The sequence below is a fragment of the Erinaceus europaeus genome, chromosome 2 (assembly GCF_950295315.1).
Source record: "Erinaceus europaeus chromosome 2, mEriEur2.1, whole genome shotgun sequence".
Lineage (NCBI taxonomy): Eukaryota > Metazoa > Chordata > Mammalia > Eulipotyphla > Erinaceidae > Erinaceus > Erinaceus europaeus.
Genome location: NC_080163.1, coordinates 44055225 through 44073501, shown reverse-complemented (window position 1 = coordinate 44073501; position 18277 = coordinate 44055225). Strand labels below are relative to the sequence as shown.

At 47.5% G+C, this 18277-nt stretch overlaps 1 protein-coding gene across 4 annotated transcripts in view; it reads left to right on the top strand.

Moving 5' to 3' along the window:
- Positions 1 to 342: 342 nt before the first annotated feature.
- SLC23A1 (solute carrier family 23 member 1) overlaps positions 343 to 18277 on the top strand; it is a 37243-nt gene continuing 19308 nt past the window's right edge. For 2 of the 4 annotated variants that reach the window (XM_060179176.1, XM_007517540.3), the window contains exons 1-14: positions 343 to 495; positions 2829 to 2890; positions 3402 to 3527; positions 3920 to 4077; positions 5512 to 5600; positions 5733 to 5800; positions 7665 to 7846; positions 7945 to 8065; positions 8311 to 8467; positions 8784 to 8931; positions 9443 to 9548; positions 10568 to 10697; positions 10798 to 10941; positions 11475 to 11570. In XM_060179176.1, coding sequence (XP_060035159.1) covers positions 417 to 495; positions 2829 to 2890; positions 3402 to 3527; positions 3920 to 4077; positions 5512 to 5600; positions 5733 to 5800; positions 7665 to 7846; positions 7945 to 8065; positions 8311 to 8467; positions 8784 to 8931; positions 9443 to 9548; positions 10568 to 10697; positions 10798 to 10941; positions 11475 to 11570 — 1666 coding nt within the window. In that variant the 5' untranslated portion in view covers positions 343 to 416. Of the gene's footprint in view, positions 496 to 745; positions 826 to 2828; positions 2891 to 3401; positions 3528 to 3919; positions 4078 to 5511; positions 5601 to 5732; positions 5801 to 7664; positions 7847 to 7944; positions 8066 to 8310; positions 8468 to 8783; positions 8932 to 9442; positions 9549 to 10567; positions 10698 to 10797; positions 10942 to 11474; positions 11571 to 18277 lie in introns of all 4 variants that reach the window. The other 2 variants (XM_060179181.1, XM_060179185.1) reach the window with 2 other exon arrangements.

Genomic DNA, 18277 nt, shown 5'->3' with positions numbered 1-18277 from the left:
GAGCAGTGGATTCTTAGTGCCTGCACCAAGCCCCAGAAATAACCCTGGAGGCAGAGAGAGAGAGAGAGAGAGAGAGGCTCCATATCAGAATCTGGGTGTTGTGGGTTCATCTGTGCGTATGAAGCCACTTGCAGCTAGCTGTCTTTGTGGGTGGCATGTGGTTATGTTTGAACTGTGTGTCCACAATTCTACTTACAGTTGCGCGTGATAAGGGTGTGGCTGTCTCCACAGCCCCTTGGGAAGGACTAAGGAAGAAAGGGTGGGGAGGAAGGTGTTGTGGAGGTTTTGAACTGGTCAGACAACTTCAGGAACCTGGGAGTAGGGGCCAAGAAAAGGAGAGGAGAGGACAGACCAGCCTAGGAGAGGACAGAGGAACGAGCTGGAGGCTGCACTGAACTAGGGAGTTGTGCTGTGCCATGAAGCTGCTGCCCAGTTGGAGAGTGGTCCTGCCCTCAGGCTCTCTGGCCAGGTTCTGGCCATGGGCACAGCACAGAAGTAAGTGTGTGTGGTGGGGGAGTGTTGGAACAGAAGAGGGGAGCACAGATCTAGAGACCTGGATCTCCAGGCAACTCCCACCAGCTGGAGAACTGGAGACAGTCAAGGGGGGAGGCAGGCTGGACCTGGGACTGGCCTCGTGGGCTTTATGACGTGGAATCCAAAAGGGCCCATACCTAGATTAATGCTCTGCTGTTGTTGTATTTTTTTAAATGATATTAATTTAATTTATTATTATTTTTAATGACAGAAACACAGAGAGCACAGAGCACTGCTCAGCTCTGACTTATGGTGGTGCTGGGGATTAAACCTGGGACTTTGGAGCTTCAGGTATGAAAGACTTTTGCATTACCACTATGCTATCTCCCCAGCCATTTTTTAAAATATATTTTTAATATATGTATTTACTTATTATTGGATAGAGACAGAAATAAACTGAGAGGAGAGGGGGAGATAGAGAGGGAATGAGACAGAGAGATACCTGCAGCACCACTTCACCACTCATGAAGCTTTCCCCTTCAGGTGGGGACTAGGGGCTTCGCATACTATACTGTGTGTATTTAACCAGGTGCACCACTGCTTGACCCCTGCTGTTGTTGTCTTAATAATACTGGGCTGGGGAGATAGCATAATGGTTCTGCAGAAGACTTTCATGCCTGAGGCTCTGAGGTCCCAGGTTAAACCCCCAGCACCACCATAAGCCAGAGCTGAGCAGTGTTCTGATCTCTCTCCCTGTATCTTTCTCTCTGTGTATCCCTTTCATTAAAAATAAATAAGTAAAATATTTTTAAAATAATACTTTTGGAGGGCTAGGAGGCAGCTCACCCAGTAGAGAACACAATATGCCTTGCATAAGTATCTGAGTGAGCCCTCTTCACCACGTGGGAGCAATAGGTGCTGTGAGGTCTCTCCTCGGTTTCCCACTCTTACCTTCTCTGGACACCTTCTCTCTCTTTTATTTATTTTTTTATTTATTTCCTTTTGTTGCCTTTGTTTTTTTATTATTGTTGTTATTGATGTCATTGTTGTTGGATAGGACAGAGAGAAATGGAGAGAGGAGGGGAAGACAGAGGGGGAGAGAAAGAGAGACACCTGCAGACCTGCTTCACCGCTTGTGAAGCGACTCCCCTGCAGGTGGGGAGCCAGGGCTCGAACCGGGATCCTTACGCAGGTCCTTGCACTTGCGCCACCTGCGCTTAACCCGCTATGCTACAGCCCGACTCCTTTCTTTCTCTTTTAGAGAGACAAGATTGAGGGGTAAAAGGGAAAGGGAGAGAGAGAGACACCTGCAGTATTGTTTCAGCACTCATGAAGCTTCCACTCTACAGAGGGGACCAGGGATTTGAACTGGGGTCCTTGGGCATTGCAATGTATGTGCTTAGCCAGGTGTGCCACCATCCAGCCTGTCTCTCTCTATCTTAAACTAAGGGAGTAGGAGAAGTCCACTAGGGGTAATGGGATTCCATGGGCACAAAATCCTAGTGAGAATTAAAAAAAAAAGAAAATACTTTTGGACGAAGGGACACACAACACACATTCTCATTTTGCACTGAGTCACACGCCCTGATCTACAGCTAGTCCTGGCTTCAAGCGACAGGAGGGGGCACAGGGGTAAGTCCAGGTCAGCCTGGAAGCTCCTTCTACAGGGGCCTGTCTGTTATGTTCTGGGCCTTAGGGATGCAGAGAGGGAGGAGGAGGGGAAGGCAGTTCCTTTTCACATTTAATATATGATTTACAGCATGAACTTGAAGTGGAGGTCAACCTGAATTTTAGGAATGGTTTTCTCAGATCTAGCTACCTGTGTGGCCTTGGTCAGGTGACAAGTCCTAAATATGTTTCCTCAGCTGTAGAAGAACTTAATAACATCTAGGCGGGGGGGGGGGGGCACAGAACATACATATTGCTTGGTATGAGATCACTCCTTAATGATGTGCATGATAATGACAATGATAATAATTAACCTGCTATTAATACGGGGAAGAGCCACTTTCAGTCACAGAAGAAGCACTCAGTCCCCCCTCCCACCTCTCCTCACCCAGGGCTTGGTAAGCTTCCAGGACTATTCCTCACCCCCCAACTCGGGCCCTCTCTTGGCAACCAAGACAGTTCTGGGCCAGGCCCAGGCTAATGCAGCAGGGAGAGGGTGCCAGGGAGGTAAAGGTGGCCAAAGCTTGGCGGCCTTTACCATTATGGTTGGAGTTAATACCTCACCTCCACCCTATCCTTTCGCAATAGGGGCCAGAGATCTGGTTACAGATTTACTTCGAACAATGTCTGATGTGTCGAGTAAAGTCCTCCTTGGCCTTTGTAAAACTATCCCTTCTTCTTCTCAGGAACTACTCATACCTGTGCCCCAAGCATGAGGGCCCAGGAGGATCCCGAGGGCCCAACACAGGTGCCGAGGGATGGGCGTGAGCTGGGTGGGGGTATGGGTAGGGATTAGGGGGGGAAGCTGGAGGATCTATGTGGCCCTTCTCCCAGGAAGGACAGAGACAAGTGACTGTCCTAGGCTGAACCTGGCCACTGGGGGAGGGGCTGAGAATAGGCATAAAGGAACTTCCAGCTGTGGGGCAGGCTGCCTCCAACTTAGAGCCCACTGGGGATCCACCATAGACACCCCAAGGATCTCCAAAGGACAGAGGTAGGACCAGAGTAGTCCCGGCAAGGCCTGTCCACCACTTCCTAACTCTCGGTGCTCCCTTGGCTGGAATGCCAGCTTCCTGGCTTTCTGAGGGCTCAGGAGGCAGCTGGCTGAAGTCCTCCTAACTGGTGGACAAACTATGGGTTGGGGAACCCCATTCTGAGGAGCTGACAGTCCACTTGGGCTGCCTAGTTGATTCTGGGGCAGCACAGATATTGCTGGTCCCACCAGGCCAGCCTGAGCCACTTCTCTCCACTACCCCCAGCATGATTCCCTGGGCTCAACAGAGACCGCCACACCAGATGCCCTGATGTCCTCGCCCAAGTATGACATGTTGTACAAGATTGAAGACGTGCCTCCCTGGTATCTGTGTATCCTGCTCGGCTTCCAGGTGGGCCCCCCAGCCTCTTCCCACCCCTACTCTGCATGCATGCCATGTCTTCAGTCCCCTCCCAGGTCACAAGATTATCTTGGGTAACAGGAAATTGGATTTAAGATCAAAAACAGTGATGTCCCCAAGCAGGTGACATCCCAGGGGCCCGAGAGAGACCAGGCCCTAGGAGACTCAAGGAGGGGGAGCCTCACTCCACTGAAGTACAGGAATGGGGGCAAGTTAAAGATCCACAGAGGTGTGGGCAGTGCTTTCTGGGAATCCCTGTGGGAGGATCATTCCCACATGAGCACCTGCCCCTGGCAGTGTGGGTCCAGCCCAAGGGCTGGAAGGGTGACCTTGTTTTCCTGGGGGCTCCCTGGGTCCTGCCTCATGTGCTTTCCCCCACCCAGCATTACCTGACATGCTTCAGCGGCACCATCGCTGTGCCCTTCCTCTTGGCTGAGGCGCTGTGTGTGGGCCGAGATCAACACATGGTCAGCCAGCTTATTGGCACCATCTTCACCTGTGTGGGCATCACCACCCTCATCCAGACCACCCTGGGCATCCGGTAAGCACCCACCCACTGGGACAGAAAGTGCTACTCCCTGCCTCTGCTGCCCTTCTCCCAGTCCAGCCTCACACGCAGGCATGGCAGCCAGGGTCCCACCCTGAAGGAGCAAGCTTCCATCCTACCCCACCCAGTTTTAATTCCTCAAGGAGGAGGCAATCTTCCTTTTTTTTTTTTTTACTTATTTAAATTCATATTTATTTATTTATTTTTAATGAAAGAGAGATACAAGGAGAAAGATACAGAGCACTGCTCAGCTCTGGCTTGTGGTGGTGCTGGGGATTGAACATCTGAGCCTCAGGCATGAAATCTATTTGCATAACCACTGTGCTATCCCCAGCCTTATTATTATTATTTATTTCTTCTTTTAAATTATCTTTATTTATTTATTGGATAGAGACAGACAAAAATTGTGAGGGAAGGGTGTGATACAGAGGAAGAGAGACAGAGAGATACCTACAGCACTGCTTCACCACTTGCAAAGTTTTCCCCCTGCAGGTGGGAAGTGGGGGCTCAAACCTGGGCTCTTGTGCATTATAACAAGTGTGCTCAACCAAGCGCACCACCACCCGGCTCCCCATTAGTGTCTCTCTCTCTCTCTCTCTCTCTCTCTCTCTCTCTCTCTCTTTCTCTCTCTTTACCAGAGCACTGCTCAGCTCTGGCTTATGGTGGTGTGAGGGACTGAACCTGGGACCTAGGAGCCTTAGGCTTGAGAATCTGTTTGCATAGCCATTGTGCTATCTCCTGCTTACTTTTTTCTTTCTCTCTCTTTATGCCACTAGTGTAATCACTGGGACTCAGTACCTACCTGATTCCTATGTTCCTGGTGACTATGCTTTTTAGAAAAATTGAAAATTTTTTCAGAGAAATTGAGAGGAAAATTGACAGGGAAAGAGAGGCATCTGCAACACTGCATCATTGCCCATGAAGCTTCTCCCCTGCAGGTGGGCGAGGGGTCAGCCAGGGGCTTTAACACAGGTTCCTGTACATGGTAACATGTGCACTCTACTGGGTGTACCACCTCCTGGCCCCAAGGAGGAAGGTTTCATGTGCCCTGGCTGCTCCGCTGCTCCATCCTCTGCGGTCCCCCAGTCCATGTACCTGAGTAGTCAAAGGGCACCTGAGAGAGAGAGAGAGTGTGTGTGTTTGTGTGTGTGTGTGTGTGTGTGTGGTATGCTATGGAGCAGAGGAGCTTGGATACAGGAGGGTGTGTAGTCCTTCCCAGTGCAGGAGCTAGTATGGAGAAGGAAAGGGCTCCAATTTTTCTCTTGAGCACTTCCCACCCGCCCCCCTCCACATGTTGAGTTGTGTCTGGCCCCTCAATGACTTCCTTCTGTCCAGCCTCTGCCCTCGTCTCGCTGTGTCTCGGGCCCTTCTTTCCCATCTGTATCTCTTCTGAGTCACTGTTCCCCCAATCCCATCCTCTCCTTCCAGGCTGCCACTGTTCCAGGCCAGCGCATTTGCATTTCTGGTCCCAGCCAAAGCCATCCTGACCCTAGAGAGATGGAAATGTCCTCCAGAAGGTGAGCATACTTCTGGGGTCTGTGCTAGGGGACCAGGACCCAGGAAGTCTAGGTGCCTGGCCTGAGTCCAACATCCGTGTGCACATACAACAGCTTCCCCCCCCCATCTCTGTTCCCCATCTCTATCCACAGAGGAGATCTACGGTAACTGGACTCTGCCCCTGAATACCTCTCATATCTGGCACCCACGAATGAGAGAGGTGGGTGTGTCTGTGGATAGAAGGGACCTGAAGAGAGAGCTGAGTGGGGGTGAGAACCACTGCTGAGAGAGAAGGAAAGAACAGACACCAAGGCACTGCACCCTCATTCATGAAGGACTCCTTGAGGCTGTCCATGGTGTTCCCATGTAGTGCTGGGGCTTGAACCCAGGGCATGTACTATATCTTCCAGTCCATCTCCTAGAGGCCACCAGGGGATATTTTAATTTTTTTAAAATTTATTTTATTTTTTTATTCCCTTTTGTTGCCCTTGTTGTTTTAGTGTTGTAGTTATTATTGATGTTACTGTTGTTGGATAGGACAGAGAGAAATGGAGAGAGGAGGGGAAGACAGAGAGGGGGAGAGAAAGACAGACACCTGCAGACCTGCTTCACCGCCTGTGAAGGGACCTGCCTGCAGGTGGGGAGCCGGGGGCTCGAACCGGGATCCTGACGCCGGTCCTTGAGCTTAGTGCCACCTGCACTTAACCCGCTGTGCTACAGCCCGACTCCCGGGATATTTTAATTTTATTTACTTATTTTTTAATGAGAAGTTTCTTTATTTATTTATTGGATAGAGACAGTCAGAAATTGAGAGGAGGGTGAATAAGTAGGAGAAAGAGACAAAGAGACAACTGCAGCCCTGCTTCACCACTTGTGGAGCGTTCCCCCTGCAGGTGGAGGTTGGGGGCTTGAACCTAGGTCCTTTCGCACTGTAACCTGTGCACTGCACTCAACTAGGAGCGCCAACACCTGGCCCCTTATTTACTTTTTTAAAAAATATTTATTTATTTATTTATTTATTCATTCATTCCCTTTTGTTACCCTTGTTGTAGTTATCCTTGTGCTCTGCGCTTAACCCACTGTGCTACCGCCCAACTCCCTATTTTTTTATAATTTTTAAAAATTATCTTTATTTATTTGATAGAGGCAGCAAGAAATTAAGAGGGAAGGGGGTGATAGAAAGAGAGAGAGACAGACAGAGAGACACTTGCAGCATTGCTTCACCACTCATGAAGTTTTCCCCCTGCAGGTGGGGACCAGGGGCTCGAACCTGGGTCCTTGCGCTCTGTAACATGTGCCTCAACCAGGTGTGCCACCACCCAGCCCTCTATTTACTTATTTTTAAAAAATATTTATTAATTCCCTTTTGTTACCCTTGTTGTTTTATTGTTGTAATTATTATTGTTGTTATTGATGTCGTCATTGTTGGATAGGACAGAGAGAAATGGAGAGAGGAAGGGAAGACAGAGAGGGAGAGAGAAAGACAGACACCTGCAGGACCTGCTTCACCGTTTGTGAAGCAACTCCCCTGCAGGTGGGGAGCCAAGGGTTCAAAGCAGGATCCTTATGCTGGTCCTTGTACTTTGCGCCACTTGCGCTTAACCCGCTGTGCTACCACCTGACTCCCTCTTTACTTATTTTTTGAGATATACAAGGCAGAGAGGGGTGCGAGAGAGATGGAGAAAGAGACCACAGCAACAAATCTTCCTCCAATGCAGGGGGAGTCATGTTTGAACCTGGGTTGCTCATGCAGCAAAGCAGCAAACTACTGGAATTATTTATTTTCCCAACCCCATTAATAGTAATAATAACAATTATTATTATTATTTGAACACTGGGGCTTTGATTATGTACAATTTTAATTTCCCTACTCCCAAAGGACTCTTCTTTTTCTAAAAAAATATGATAGAAAGATTCAGAGAGGGAGAGACACCATCATAGTATCATATCATAGTATCCATCATACATGGTGCCAGGGAATTGAATCTGGGTCCTCACACATGGTAAAGTGTGTGCTCTACAGGATAAGTTTTCTCCTGCCCCCTGACATAATGACTGATAGTTGATCTCTGCCTTCCTTCTAGGTCCAAGGTGCAATCATAGTGTCCAGTATAGTGGAGGTACTGATTGGATTGACAGGGCTCCCTGGAGCCCTGTTGAGCTACATTGGGCCTCTCACAGTCACTCCTACTGTCTCCCTCATTGGTCTGTCTGTCTTCCAAGCTGCTGGTGACCGTGCTGGTTCCCACTGGGGCATCTCAGCTTGGTGAGTGGGTACCTTTCCCAGTCCTACCCCCTTACCCTCTTCATGCCCCACCCCAAGCAGGCCTACCAGCTATCACCTCCTTCTGCCTCTGCCCCCAGCTCCATTCTCCTGATCATCCTCTTCTCCCAGTACCTGCGCAACCTCACCTTCCTGCTGCCTGTCTACCGTTTTGGCAAGGGCTTCACTCTCTTCCGCCTCCAGATCTTCAAGATGTTTCCTGTGAGTTGCTGGAGCTGGGACTAGGGCAGCAGAGGCTACATCTGTGTATAAGACCAACGGTGTGGCCATAGGGGGCCAACAGATCGGGGCAGCAGGGGAGCTAGAAAACAGGATGAGTCTTACCCAGGGGCTGGAGCAGGTGTGGGGTGGGTTCTGTGTTAGGGCTACAGCCAAGTCTGGGGTTGGTAAGCCTGGACTGAGACCACCACTATCCTCAGCACATTCCTCGCCCTATCCTGCTCCAGATCGTGCTGGCCATCATGACTGTGTGGCTGCTCTGTTATATCCTCACTCTGACGGATGTGCTGCCCAAAGACCCTACAGCCTATGGCTTCCAGGCCCGAACGGACGCCCGAGGGGACATCATGTCTATTGCACCCTGGATCCGAATCCCTTACCCCTGTGAGCAACCCTACCTGGGTCCCTTTGCCTCTAATGGACACTCGTGACCCCATCTTCCCAATCCAGACAATATAATAAGATCAGTACTCCCAGTGCATTCATAGTGTTTCAGACAGAGTGGTGTTGAACCCAGACAAAGCCACACCCTAGCTTCAGAATACTGAGAAAACCCAAATGAGCTTTAGTGCCTACACCTCCCTCTCTAGCTTGAGATCCCTTTGCACATCCCTTGTTCCCTGCTTCACTCAAGTACTACTTCCCTACTCCTTGCCTGTACCCTGGGGTGCTGCATCCATGTTCCATCTCCTCCCTCCAGGTCAATGGGGCCTGCCCACAGTGACTGCAGCTGCTGTCCTGGGAATGTTCAGTGCCACACTAGCAGGCATCATTGAGTCCGTCGGAGATTACTATGCTTGTGCTCGACTGGCAGGCGCACCACCCCCTCCAGTACATGCCATCAACAGGTATGCCCACCTGCCTTCCCCAATGCCAGATTCCCTTCAGGGCCACTCAGGAAGCAAAGGCAGAGACAGGGTAGAGCCCTAGAGGTAAGGACTGGGACAAGTTGCTAATGCCCTCCAGATCTCATTCCCCTTGCTCAGGAGAGTTTTTGGCACACAAAGCGTTCCAATAATTGAGGAGGTAATGAAGTCTGAGGGGAGCTGGTTGTTGGTAACCTTCCACATGCCTCAGACTGGGTTTGCCTTCTCTCAGATAATCTGCAAATGACTCTGTGAGGCAGGTGCCCTTATTATCCACTTGTCACAGATGAGGAAATTGAAGCTCAGAAACACCCAAGGGATGAATGCTTGGGACCTGGGCTCTCAGACCTACCTCTGGCCTGGAGTGGATAGGCACCTACAGATAGGCACCTCCCCTTCCCTTCAAGGGGAGCAATGAAGGGGGTGGGGGGGGGTCGAATGCAAAATGGGTATAGGGCTGGACCTCTTTCCCCAAAACACCTATTCCTTACAGGGGCATCTTCACAGAAGGCATCTGCTGCATTATTGCAGGACTGTTGGGCACAGGCAACGGGTCCACCTCATCCAGTCCCAACATTGGAGTCCTGGGGATTACCAAGGTACTAGGATGAGGCCAAGGAACACAAAGCCTGGAATCCTTTCCTAGTACCACAGGTCCCACCCCCAGCCAGTCCCCACTTTAGCCTTAGCCTAGGTCCATACACTCTCTAGCACCCACTCCCACTTCATACATCTATCTATAGATAGATAGAAATATTGACTGGTGAGAGAGAGAGAGAGAGGTAGAACCAGAACATCTGTATTGAACATGCATTGCCAGGAATCAAACTCGGGACTTCAGGCTTGAGGGAGCAACCCCTCATTCACTGCTCCACTTCCTGTTAGTCTTCTTGTTAGTTTCAGAACACTGCCCAGCTTTGGCTTCTTCTGGTTGTATCAGGGATAGATCTTAGCATCTCAGAGCCTCAGGTATGAAAGGTTTTGTTTTGTTTGTTTGTTTTTATGAGAGCACTACTCAGCTCTGGTTTATGGTACGGGATTGAACCTGGAGCCTCAGGCATGAGACTCGCTTTGCATAACCACTATACTATCTACCCTCTGCTCTAAAGATTTTTTTTCTAAAATTTTTAAACATTATATATTTTGCCTCCAGGGTTATCGCTAGGGCTCATGCCTGCATTGCTCCTGGGAGCTATTTTTTCCCTTTTGTTGTCTTTGTTGTTTATCCTTGTTATTATTATCGTTGTTGCTATTGCTGTTATTGTTGTTGGCTAGGACAGAGAGAAACCAAGAGAGGAGGAGAGGACAGAGAGGGGGAGAGAAAGATAGACACCTGCAGACCTGCTTCACCGCTTGTAAAGCGACACCCCTGCAGGTGGGTTGCCCGGGGCTCCAACCAGGAGCCTTGTACCGGTACTTAGTTCTTCTCAAGCCCAAGATTCAATTATGCCTCTTTCAATTGACCTGGTCGCGCCCAGCCCCAGCCCCACCCTCATATCCCCCTCCAGAGCTAACCCGCCCTCTGCAGTAACCCCGCCCACAGGGCGGCCAGGCTCATATTTAGCCCCGCCCCCATTTTGTCCCGCCTGGCATCGTGGGGGTTCTGGCGCTCCCGCAGGTGGGCAGTAGGAGAGTGGTGCAGTATGGCGCGGGCATCATGCTGATCCTAGGCACTATTGGCAAGTTCACCGCCCTCTTCGCCTCGCTCCCTGACCCCATCCTGGGAGGCATGTTCTGCACCCTGTTCGGTGAGTGTCGCTGCATGGTCCCAGGGTTGCTGTGAGGTCTGGGGGTGGTGGAGCCAACGCCCCTCACGCCAGGCTGCATGCGGTTCTCCTGCGCCCTCAGGCATGATTACGGCTGTGGGACTGTCCAACCTGCAGTTTGTGGACATGAACTCCTCCCGCAACCTCTTCGTGCTCGGATTTTCCATGTTCTTCGGGCTCACGCTGCCAAATTACCTGGACTCCAACCCCGGTGCCATCAACACAGGTGCGTCTGTGTGTCCCAAGGCGGGGAAGGTGTGGTTGCCCCACTGAGCACAGCCCCTTTCCTCATATTTCACTTCTCTGGAGCCGCAATGCTGCCCAACTCTGGATATTAATCAGCTGCTAAGAGGCTAATTAACAGCTCTTCTAAGACTTTGTGGACAGGTGTTGAGCTTTACCTGCACTCATTTAATTTTTACAAGTTTTGTGGCCAGGGACATGGCACAGTGGATAACACTCTGGTTCTCCCCCCCCCCCCAAATAAATCTTTTAAAAATATTTTTCCCACAAGTTCCACGAGACAGATAATTATAGTCTCTGTTACAGATAAGAAAAGTGAGGCTCAGATTATATGCTTTCTTCCAAGACAGCATGAAGCAACTGGCAAAACTGGGATTTGATTCCAAGGATGGGAAAGGCAGAGGTTCTGATAACCTTGAAAGTCAAAGGTTTGAACCCTACCCTCTCCATGTGTGCATAAGTGGGGAGAAAGTCCCCAACTCTAGGACACCCACTAACACTTGGCTTATTCCACAGGTGTTCCTGAAGTGGATCAGATTCTGACTGTGCTGCTGACCACAGAGATGTTTGTGGGTGGATGCCTCGCATTCATTCTGGACAACACCGTACCAGGTACAGGTCAGCCCTGGGAGGGAAACAGAGCTAGGCTGGACTCATGCATTCCAGTAGATGAGTCCTGAGCCCAGGCTGTTTTGACGATGTTCAGTGATGGGTGCAGGCCCTGCAGAGAGAAACAACAGCTAGGTTGGTGGAGTGCCTGTTGGCTGGAGCTTCAGAGGAACCAACAAGCCCCATAGGTCTTGAAGTGGGTGGGCAGAGTCATTCCTGAGTTGCTCCCACTCCATTTTTTGATAGTCATAAGGGTCAAGAGGTCCTTTGTTTTAGAGTAAGACAATTTTATCTGGGTAGCAGCTTGTCACACTGGCTACTAGACAAGCCCCTAACATTTTCTGGTATCAGGGCTTTTTCAAGAAACCATGGGTGGTCTGGGAGGTGGTGCAGTGGTTGAAGCGTTGGACTTTCAAGCGTGAGGTCCTGAATTGAATCCCCAGCAGCACATGTACCAGAGAAATGTCTGGTGCTTTCTCTCTCTCTCTCTCCTTCTATATTTCTCATGAATAAATAAATAAATTTTTTTTTTAAAAATCATGGAGGATATTTCATGGAGTACCTCAGAATCCTTCTGATGTACATTATATGTCTAGTAAATCTATAAAAATTAAATGTAGTGGGAGTCGGGCTGTAGCGCAGCGGGTTAAGCGCAGGTGGCGCAAAGCACAAGGACCGGCATAAGGATCCTGGTTCGAACCCCGGCTCCCCACCTGCAGGGGAGTCGCTTCACAGGCAGTGAAGCAGGTCTGCAGGTGTCTATCTTTCTCTCCTCCTCTCTGTCTTCTCCTCCTCTCTCCATTTCTCTCTGTCCTATCCAACAATGACAACAACAATAATAACTACAACAATAAAACAACAAGGGCAACAAAAGGGAATAAATAAATAAAATAAATATTAAAAAAATAAAAATAAAAATAATTAAATGTAGTAAGCTGCTCGAACACCTACTGTGTGGGTCAGGCATTGAACTAATTGTCTCATCTTCAAGAACTATCCTATAAGGAAGAGACCATCAGTGTCATTTCAGATGAGGAAACAGAAGTGAGAGGGGCAGGAGTAGATAGCATAATGGCTATGAAGAGACTCTCATGTCTGAAACTTCAGTCCCAGGTTCAATCCCATGCACCACCATAAGCTAGGGCTGAGTAGTACTCTAGTAAAAACAAAAACAACAAAACAAACAAACAAAAAAAACCCCTCAACAATCAGAGTGAGAGGGGTAAAGTTATAATGTGTACAGATTTTACTTTTTGTTGATATATATTTTATATTTATTTTTCCCTTTTGTTACCCTTGTTTTTATTGTTGTAGTTATTGTTGTTACTGGTGTCGTCATTGTTGGATAGGACAGAGAGAAATGGAGAAAGGAGGGAAAGACAGTGAGGGGGAGAGAAAGATAGACACCCGCAGACCTGCTTCACCATCTGTGAAGTGACTCCCCTGCAGGTGGGGAGCAGGGGGCTCAAACCGAGATTCTTGAGCCAGTCCTTGTACTTTGTGCCACATGTGCTTAACCCACTGTGCTACTGCTTGACTCCCTACTTTTTAATTTCTTTCCTCCAGAGCCTGCTCAACTCTGGCTTATAGTAGTGCTAGATATTGAACGTATGAGGTCAGATGGTGGTGCACCTGGTTAAGCACACACATTACAGTGTGCAAGGACCCAGGTTTAAGCCCCTGGTCCCCACCTGCAGGAGGAAAACTTCAAGAGTGGTGAAGCAATGCTGCAGGTGTCTCCCTCTCTATCTCTCACTCCCTTCTCAATTTCTGTCTGTCTCTATCCAGTAATAAATAAATAAATAAAAATAGGGGGTTGGGTGTTAGTGCAGCAGGTTAAGTGCACATGACCGAGGTGCAGGGACCAGTGTAAGGATCCCAGTTTGAGCCTCAGGCTCCCCACCTGCAGGGGAGGTCACTTCACAAGCGGTGAACCAGGTCTGTAGATGTCTTTCTCCACCTCCTCTGGCTTCACACTCCCTCTCTATTTCTCCTATCCTATTCAACAACAGAATAGCAACAAGGGCAACAAAATGGGAAAAATGGCCTCCAGGAACAGTGAATTCATAGTGTAGGCACCAAGCCCTAGCGATAACCCTGGAGACAAAATAAATAAGTAAATATATTTAAAATAAAAGGGATTGACTCTGTGACCTTTGGTGATAACCCTGGAGGCAAAAATAAATAAAAGTAGGAGGTCTTAAATGTGATCCCCAGTACAGCATGTTAAAATTATTTTAATTAGTGATTTACAAAATAATAGGTACAATTCTACACCATTCCCATCAATATTCTGTATACCCATTTCCTCCATTGGAAACTGCACTGATTCTCCCAATGTCACAGATATGGGTTGACTATTTTTTCTTATTATCTTTATTTGATTTAAAAACAAAATTTTCCCCTTTTGTTGCCCTTGTTTATCATCGTTATTATTGTTATTGCTGTCGTCAGAGAGAAATGGAGAGAGAAGGGGAAGACAGAGGGAGAGAGAAAGATAGACACCTGCAGACCTGCTTCACCATCTGTGAAGCGACTCCCCTGTAGGTAGGGAGCCGGGGGCTCGAACCAGAATTCTTCTGCCGGTCCTTGAGCTTCGTGCCTTGTGCGCTTAACCCGCTGCGCCACTACCGGCTCCCGACTATTATTTCTATAACTGTCTGTCTATCTAATCTATACTTGCCCCTCTATTTTTTCTTTTCTTTTCTTTTTTTTTCATCTCCCGGGTTATCACTAGGGTCTGCTCTATGAATCCACTGCTCCTGGTGGCCTTTGTTGTTGTTGTTGTTGGATAGGACAGAGAGTAAGTTCCTTGGGGCCCATGATTTTAGTTTTTGCTTGAGCTTGATAATTAACATGGAGGTGGGCTAAAAATAGTCTTGGAAGATATAGTCTGAGTTGAGCATAGAAATAGAAAGCTGGATTATGGCAGTTGCTCCCAAACTTGAAGAAAATATACAAATACAGTAAACTGTCTACATCAATCTGACCCATTTAGCACAGGCGCCTGTATAACCTTTGAGTCCCTGTCACTCAGCTTACAGTCCATGGTCACAGCTGGGAACATTCTAGACTGTACCATTTCAGGACCAGTCTTCCTTGAGTGGCAGAGTATGCTGACCCAGCCTCCCTTCAGAAAGTGGAGCAGTCCCTACCATTGCTAGTTTTTAGTGAGGGCAAGGTCCTGGGAAGCCCCTTGAAAGGGCTTATGATGTCATTTCTGATGGAGGTGACTAGTGATGGTGGAAAGAGGGGTCTATTAGAGAGGTAGGTCCATTGTACAGGGGAATCCTAGGATACCCTGACTTGGATCCTGGTGATTCTCCCCCTTTCTAAGAAAAGGAAGGAGGAAAATGGCAGGGGGAGAGGAATTGGGGTGGGAGAGGAAACAAAATAACAGAGAAAGAGGCTGGAGAAATGGCAAACTGATTATGCAAAAGACTTTTAAAAAAATTTATTCCTTTTTGTTGCCCTTGTTTTAGTGTTGTAGTTATTATTGTTGTTATTGATGTCGTCCTTGTTGGATAGGACAGAGAGAAATGGAGAGAGGAGGGGAAGACAGAGATGGGGAGAGAAAGATAAGACACTTGCAGACCTGCATCACCACCTGTAAAGCGACTCCCCTACAGGTGGGGAGCCGGGGGCTCCAACCGGAATCCTTACACCAGTCCTTGTGCTTTGCACCACCATGCTTAACCAGCTGCACTACCACCCGACTCCCTGCAAAAGACTTTTATGCCTGAGTTTCTGAGGTCCCAGGTTCAATCCCCAGCACCATTAAAATTTATGAGCCTGGAATTATAGTAACCTGCTGGGCTTTCTGCACGAGACTAGATGGCTTGAGTCAAAAAAAGATGGAAAAGGGAGTCAGGTGATAAAGCAGCAGGTTAAGTGCAAGTGGTGCAAAGCGCAAGGACCAGCGTAAGGACCCCAGTTCGAGCCTCTGGCTCCCCACCTGTAGGGGAGTCTTTTCAAAAGCAGTGAGGCAGGTCTGTAGGTGCATGTCTTTCTCTCCACTTCTGTCTTCCTCATCTCTCTCCATTTCTATCTGTCCTATCTAACAACGACGACATCAATAACAACAACAACAACAACAATGAAAAACAACAAGGGCAACAAAAGGGAAAATAAATTTTAAGAAAGGACAAAACTAAAAAAGATGGAAGAAATGACCTAGAGAAGCAGAGAGGGCAATGTAGGTAGGGAATGCGGAGTGCAGGCTGACCAACCTGTAGCGCAAGAGTGGTTCTGCTGTGTCCAGGCAGTGATGAGGGTGGTGGCCAGACACCAGTCCTGTGCCATTAATAACTACAACAATAAAACAAGGGCGACAAAAGGGAATAAACAAATAAATATTAAAAAAAAGAAGGGGTCTGGTTGCCAGGGAAAACCTACTACATGATTCAGGATTGAAACTTAACAGTTCCATGTGGTCCAGGAGGTGGCACAGTGGATAAAGCATTAGACTCTAATACTTGAGGTCCTGAGTTCAAGCCCTGGCAGCACATGTACTAGAGTGATGTTTGATTCTTTCTCTCTGTTCCTGTCTTTCTCATTAATAAATAAATAAAACCTTAAAAAAAAAGAAACTTACAGTTCCACCTGAACTGGAAGTTGAATTAAATCACCAACAGCCAATCCAGGGATGGGGAGTCTTTTTTTTTTTCTTCTTCTTCTCTTCCTCTGTCAGGCCATACTAAATATAGAATTACTGCCTGAAGCTCTGAGGTCCTAGATTCAATCCCCAGCCCCACCATAAGTCAGAGCTGACCAGTGCTCTGCTTTTTAAAAAAAATTACCAACTTAAAAAAATCAGCACTTAATGTTGTTATGAAAAAAGCTCCCAGATTTATGGAATTATTTTTTGCCACCAAGGTTGTATTGCTGGGCTCAGTGCCTACATGATTCCACCATTTCCCAGTGGTCTTTTTTTTCTTTCCTTTTTGAGTAGAAGGTGAGAGACAGAAAAGATCAAGAGGAGAGAGGGAGACACCTGCAGCACTGCTCCACTGATCATGAAGGGTTTGCTTCCTTCCCATAGGTGGGAACAAAAGGCTTGAACCAAGGTCCTTTATCTATCTCTGGTAGCCTTGGCAAGACCAGACCAAATGATAGAGCCTGCTGGTCAGACATCCCCTTTCTGATTTAATCAATCATACCTATATAGCCTTCCTAAAACCAAAGTTCTGGAGAACTTCTTAGTGATGGACACATGACCTGGGGAAAAGTGGTACATCTGGAGAGGGCACAGCAGCTCCAAGCTTTTTCCATATTTTGCCTTATGCATCACTTTCATCTAACTGTTGCTGAATTATGTCCTTTGTAATAAAAATTGGTAACCAGGTGAGTGAGTTTCCTAAGTTCTGTGAGCTAGCTGCTCTAACAAACTTATGGATCTTGGGGTGTGCTAAGGATTTATAGCACAGGTTAAGTGTCTGGGGCTTGCTACCAGAACCTGGAGAGATCTTGGGACACTGTTAACCTGAAGGATCTGGTGCTATTCTCTCTGTAGAGAGAAATAATGAGCTGAAATAAACTGAACTTTCAGACACCCTGGTGTTGCTAAGGGGAAGCTAGCCAATGTAAAGTGGTCTCAGGATACCCTGCACAGTCACCCACAGGGTTATCAGCCCGAGTCATCAGTACATGGAAATCTTACTTGAATAGATTTTCCGTATCAGTCTTTTTTTTCTCTTTTTCCAAGTTTATTTATTTATTCATGAGAAAGAGAGGAGAAAAAAAAACTAGGTATTACTTTGGTACATGTGCTGCCAGGGATTGAACTAGGGACCTCGTGGTTGAGAATCCAATGTCTTATCCACTGAGCCACCTCCTGGACCACTACTGTGTCAGTCTTAAGTCAACTCCAGTTCTTTTGTGGAAAAAAAACTCAAGAGATCTCATGCACACCTCCCTTACACTTGAAGAATTTATATATGTATTCCTACCAACAACTGGTTTACTTAGCTTGATTCCCTGAGGTTAGCATTATAAAAATTAGTTTAATTTTAAAATATGGAGTAATATTAAATATTAACATTGATTATAATGTTTCAAAATAGACCTTCATGGCAGCACAGTAAAGTCTGGGCACTCATCTGACTCTATGATCTCTGCATATAATAGCTCCATATTAGATTGACAGTTAAGCCTTGTTTTTCTTTTTTTCCAAGGCACTGCTCAGTTCTGGCTTATGGTGGTGCAGTGGGTTGATCAATACCTGGGACCTTGGAGTCTCAAACATTAGAATCTATTTGCATGACCATTATGCTACCTCTCCCCCCCCCAACCTTACTATTTTAAAATATTTTATTTACTCACGAGAAGTGAAATTGTGGAAGAACTGGAGCATTGTGCTGTATCTGAGTCAATTTCCAGGTTGCCCCTTCCTTCTTCAACACTGAAAGAGACTGTAGCATCACTCAGGTCTAGAATATGGTGGTGCTGGGGACTGAATTTAGGGACTAAAGCTTCATCTTCTATAAAATTTTGTACAATGGCTCAGGAGGTGGCACAGTGGCTAGAGTGTTGGACTTAAGTATGGGGTCCAGAGTTTAGACCCAACATCACATATACCAGAGTGATATTCTGGCCCTATCAATAAAGTTTTTTATTTATTTTTATGTTTATACACCCCCCCCACAGGTCTTAAAGAAATGAGGTCTATGTGCCAACAACTGCACTGTAGGGGGTCATGCAGAAGTGCACCG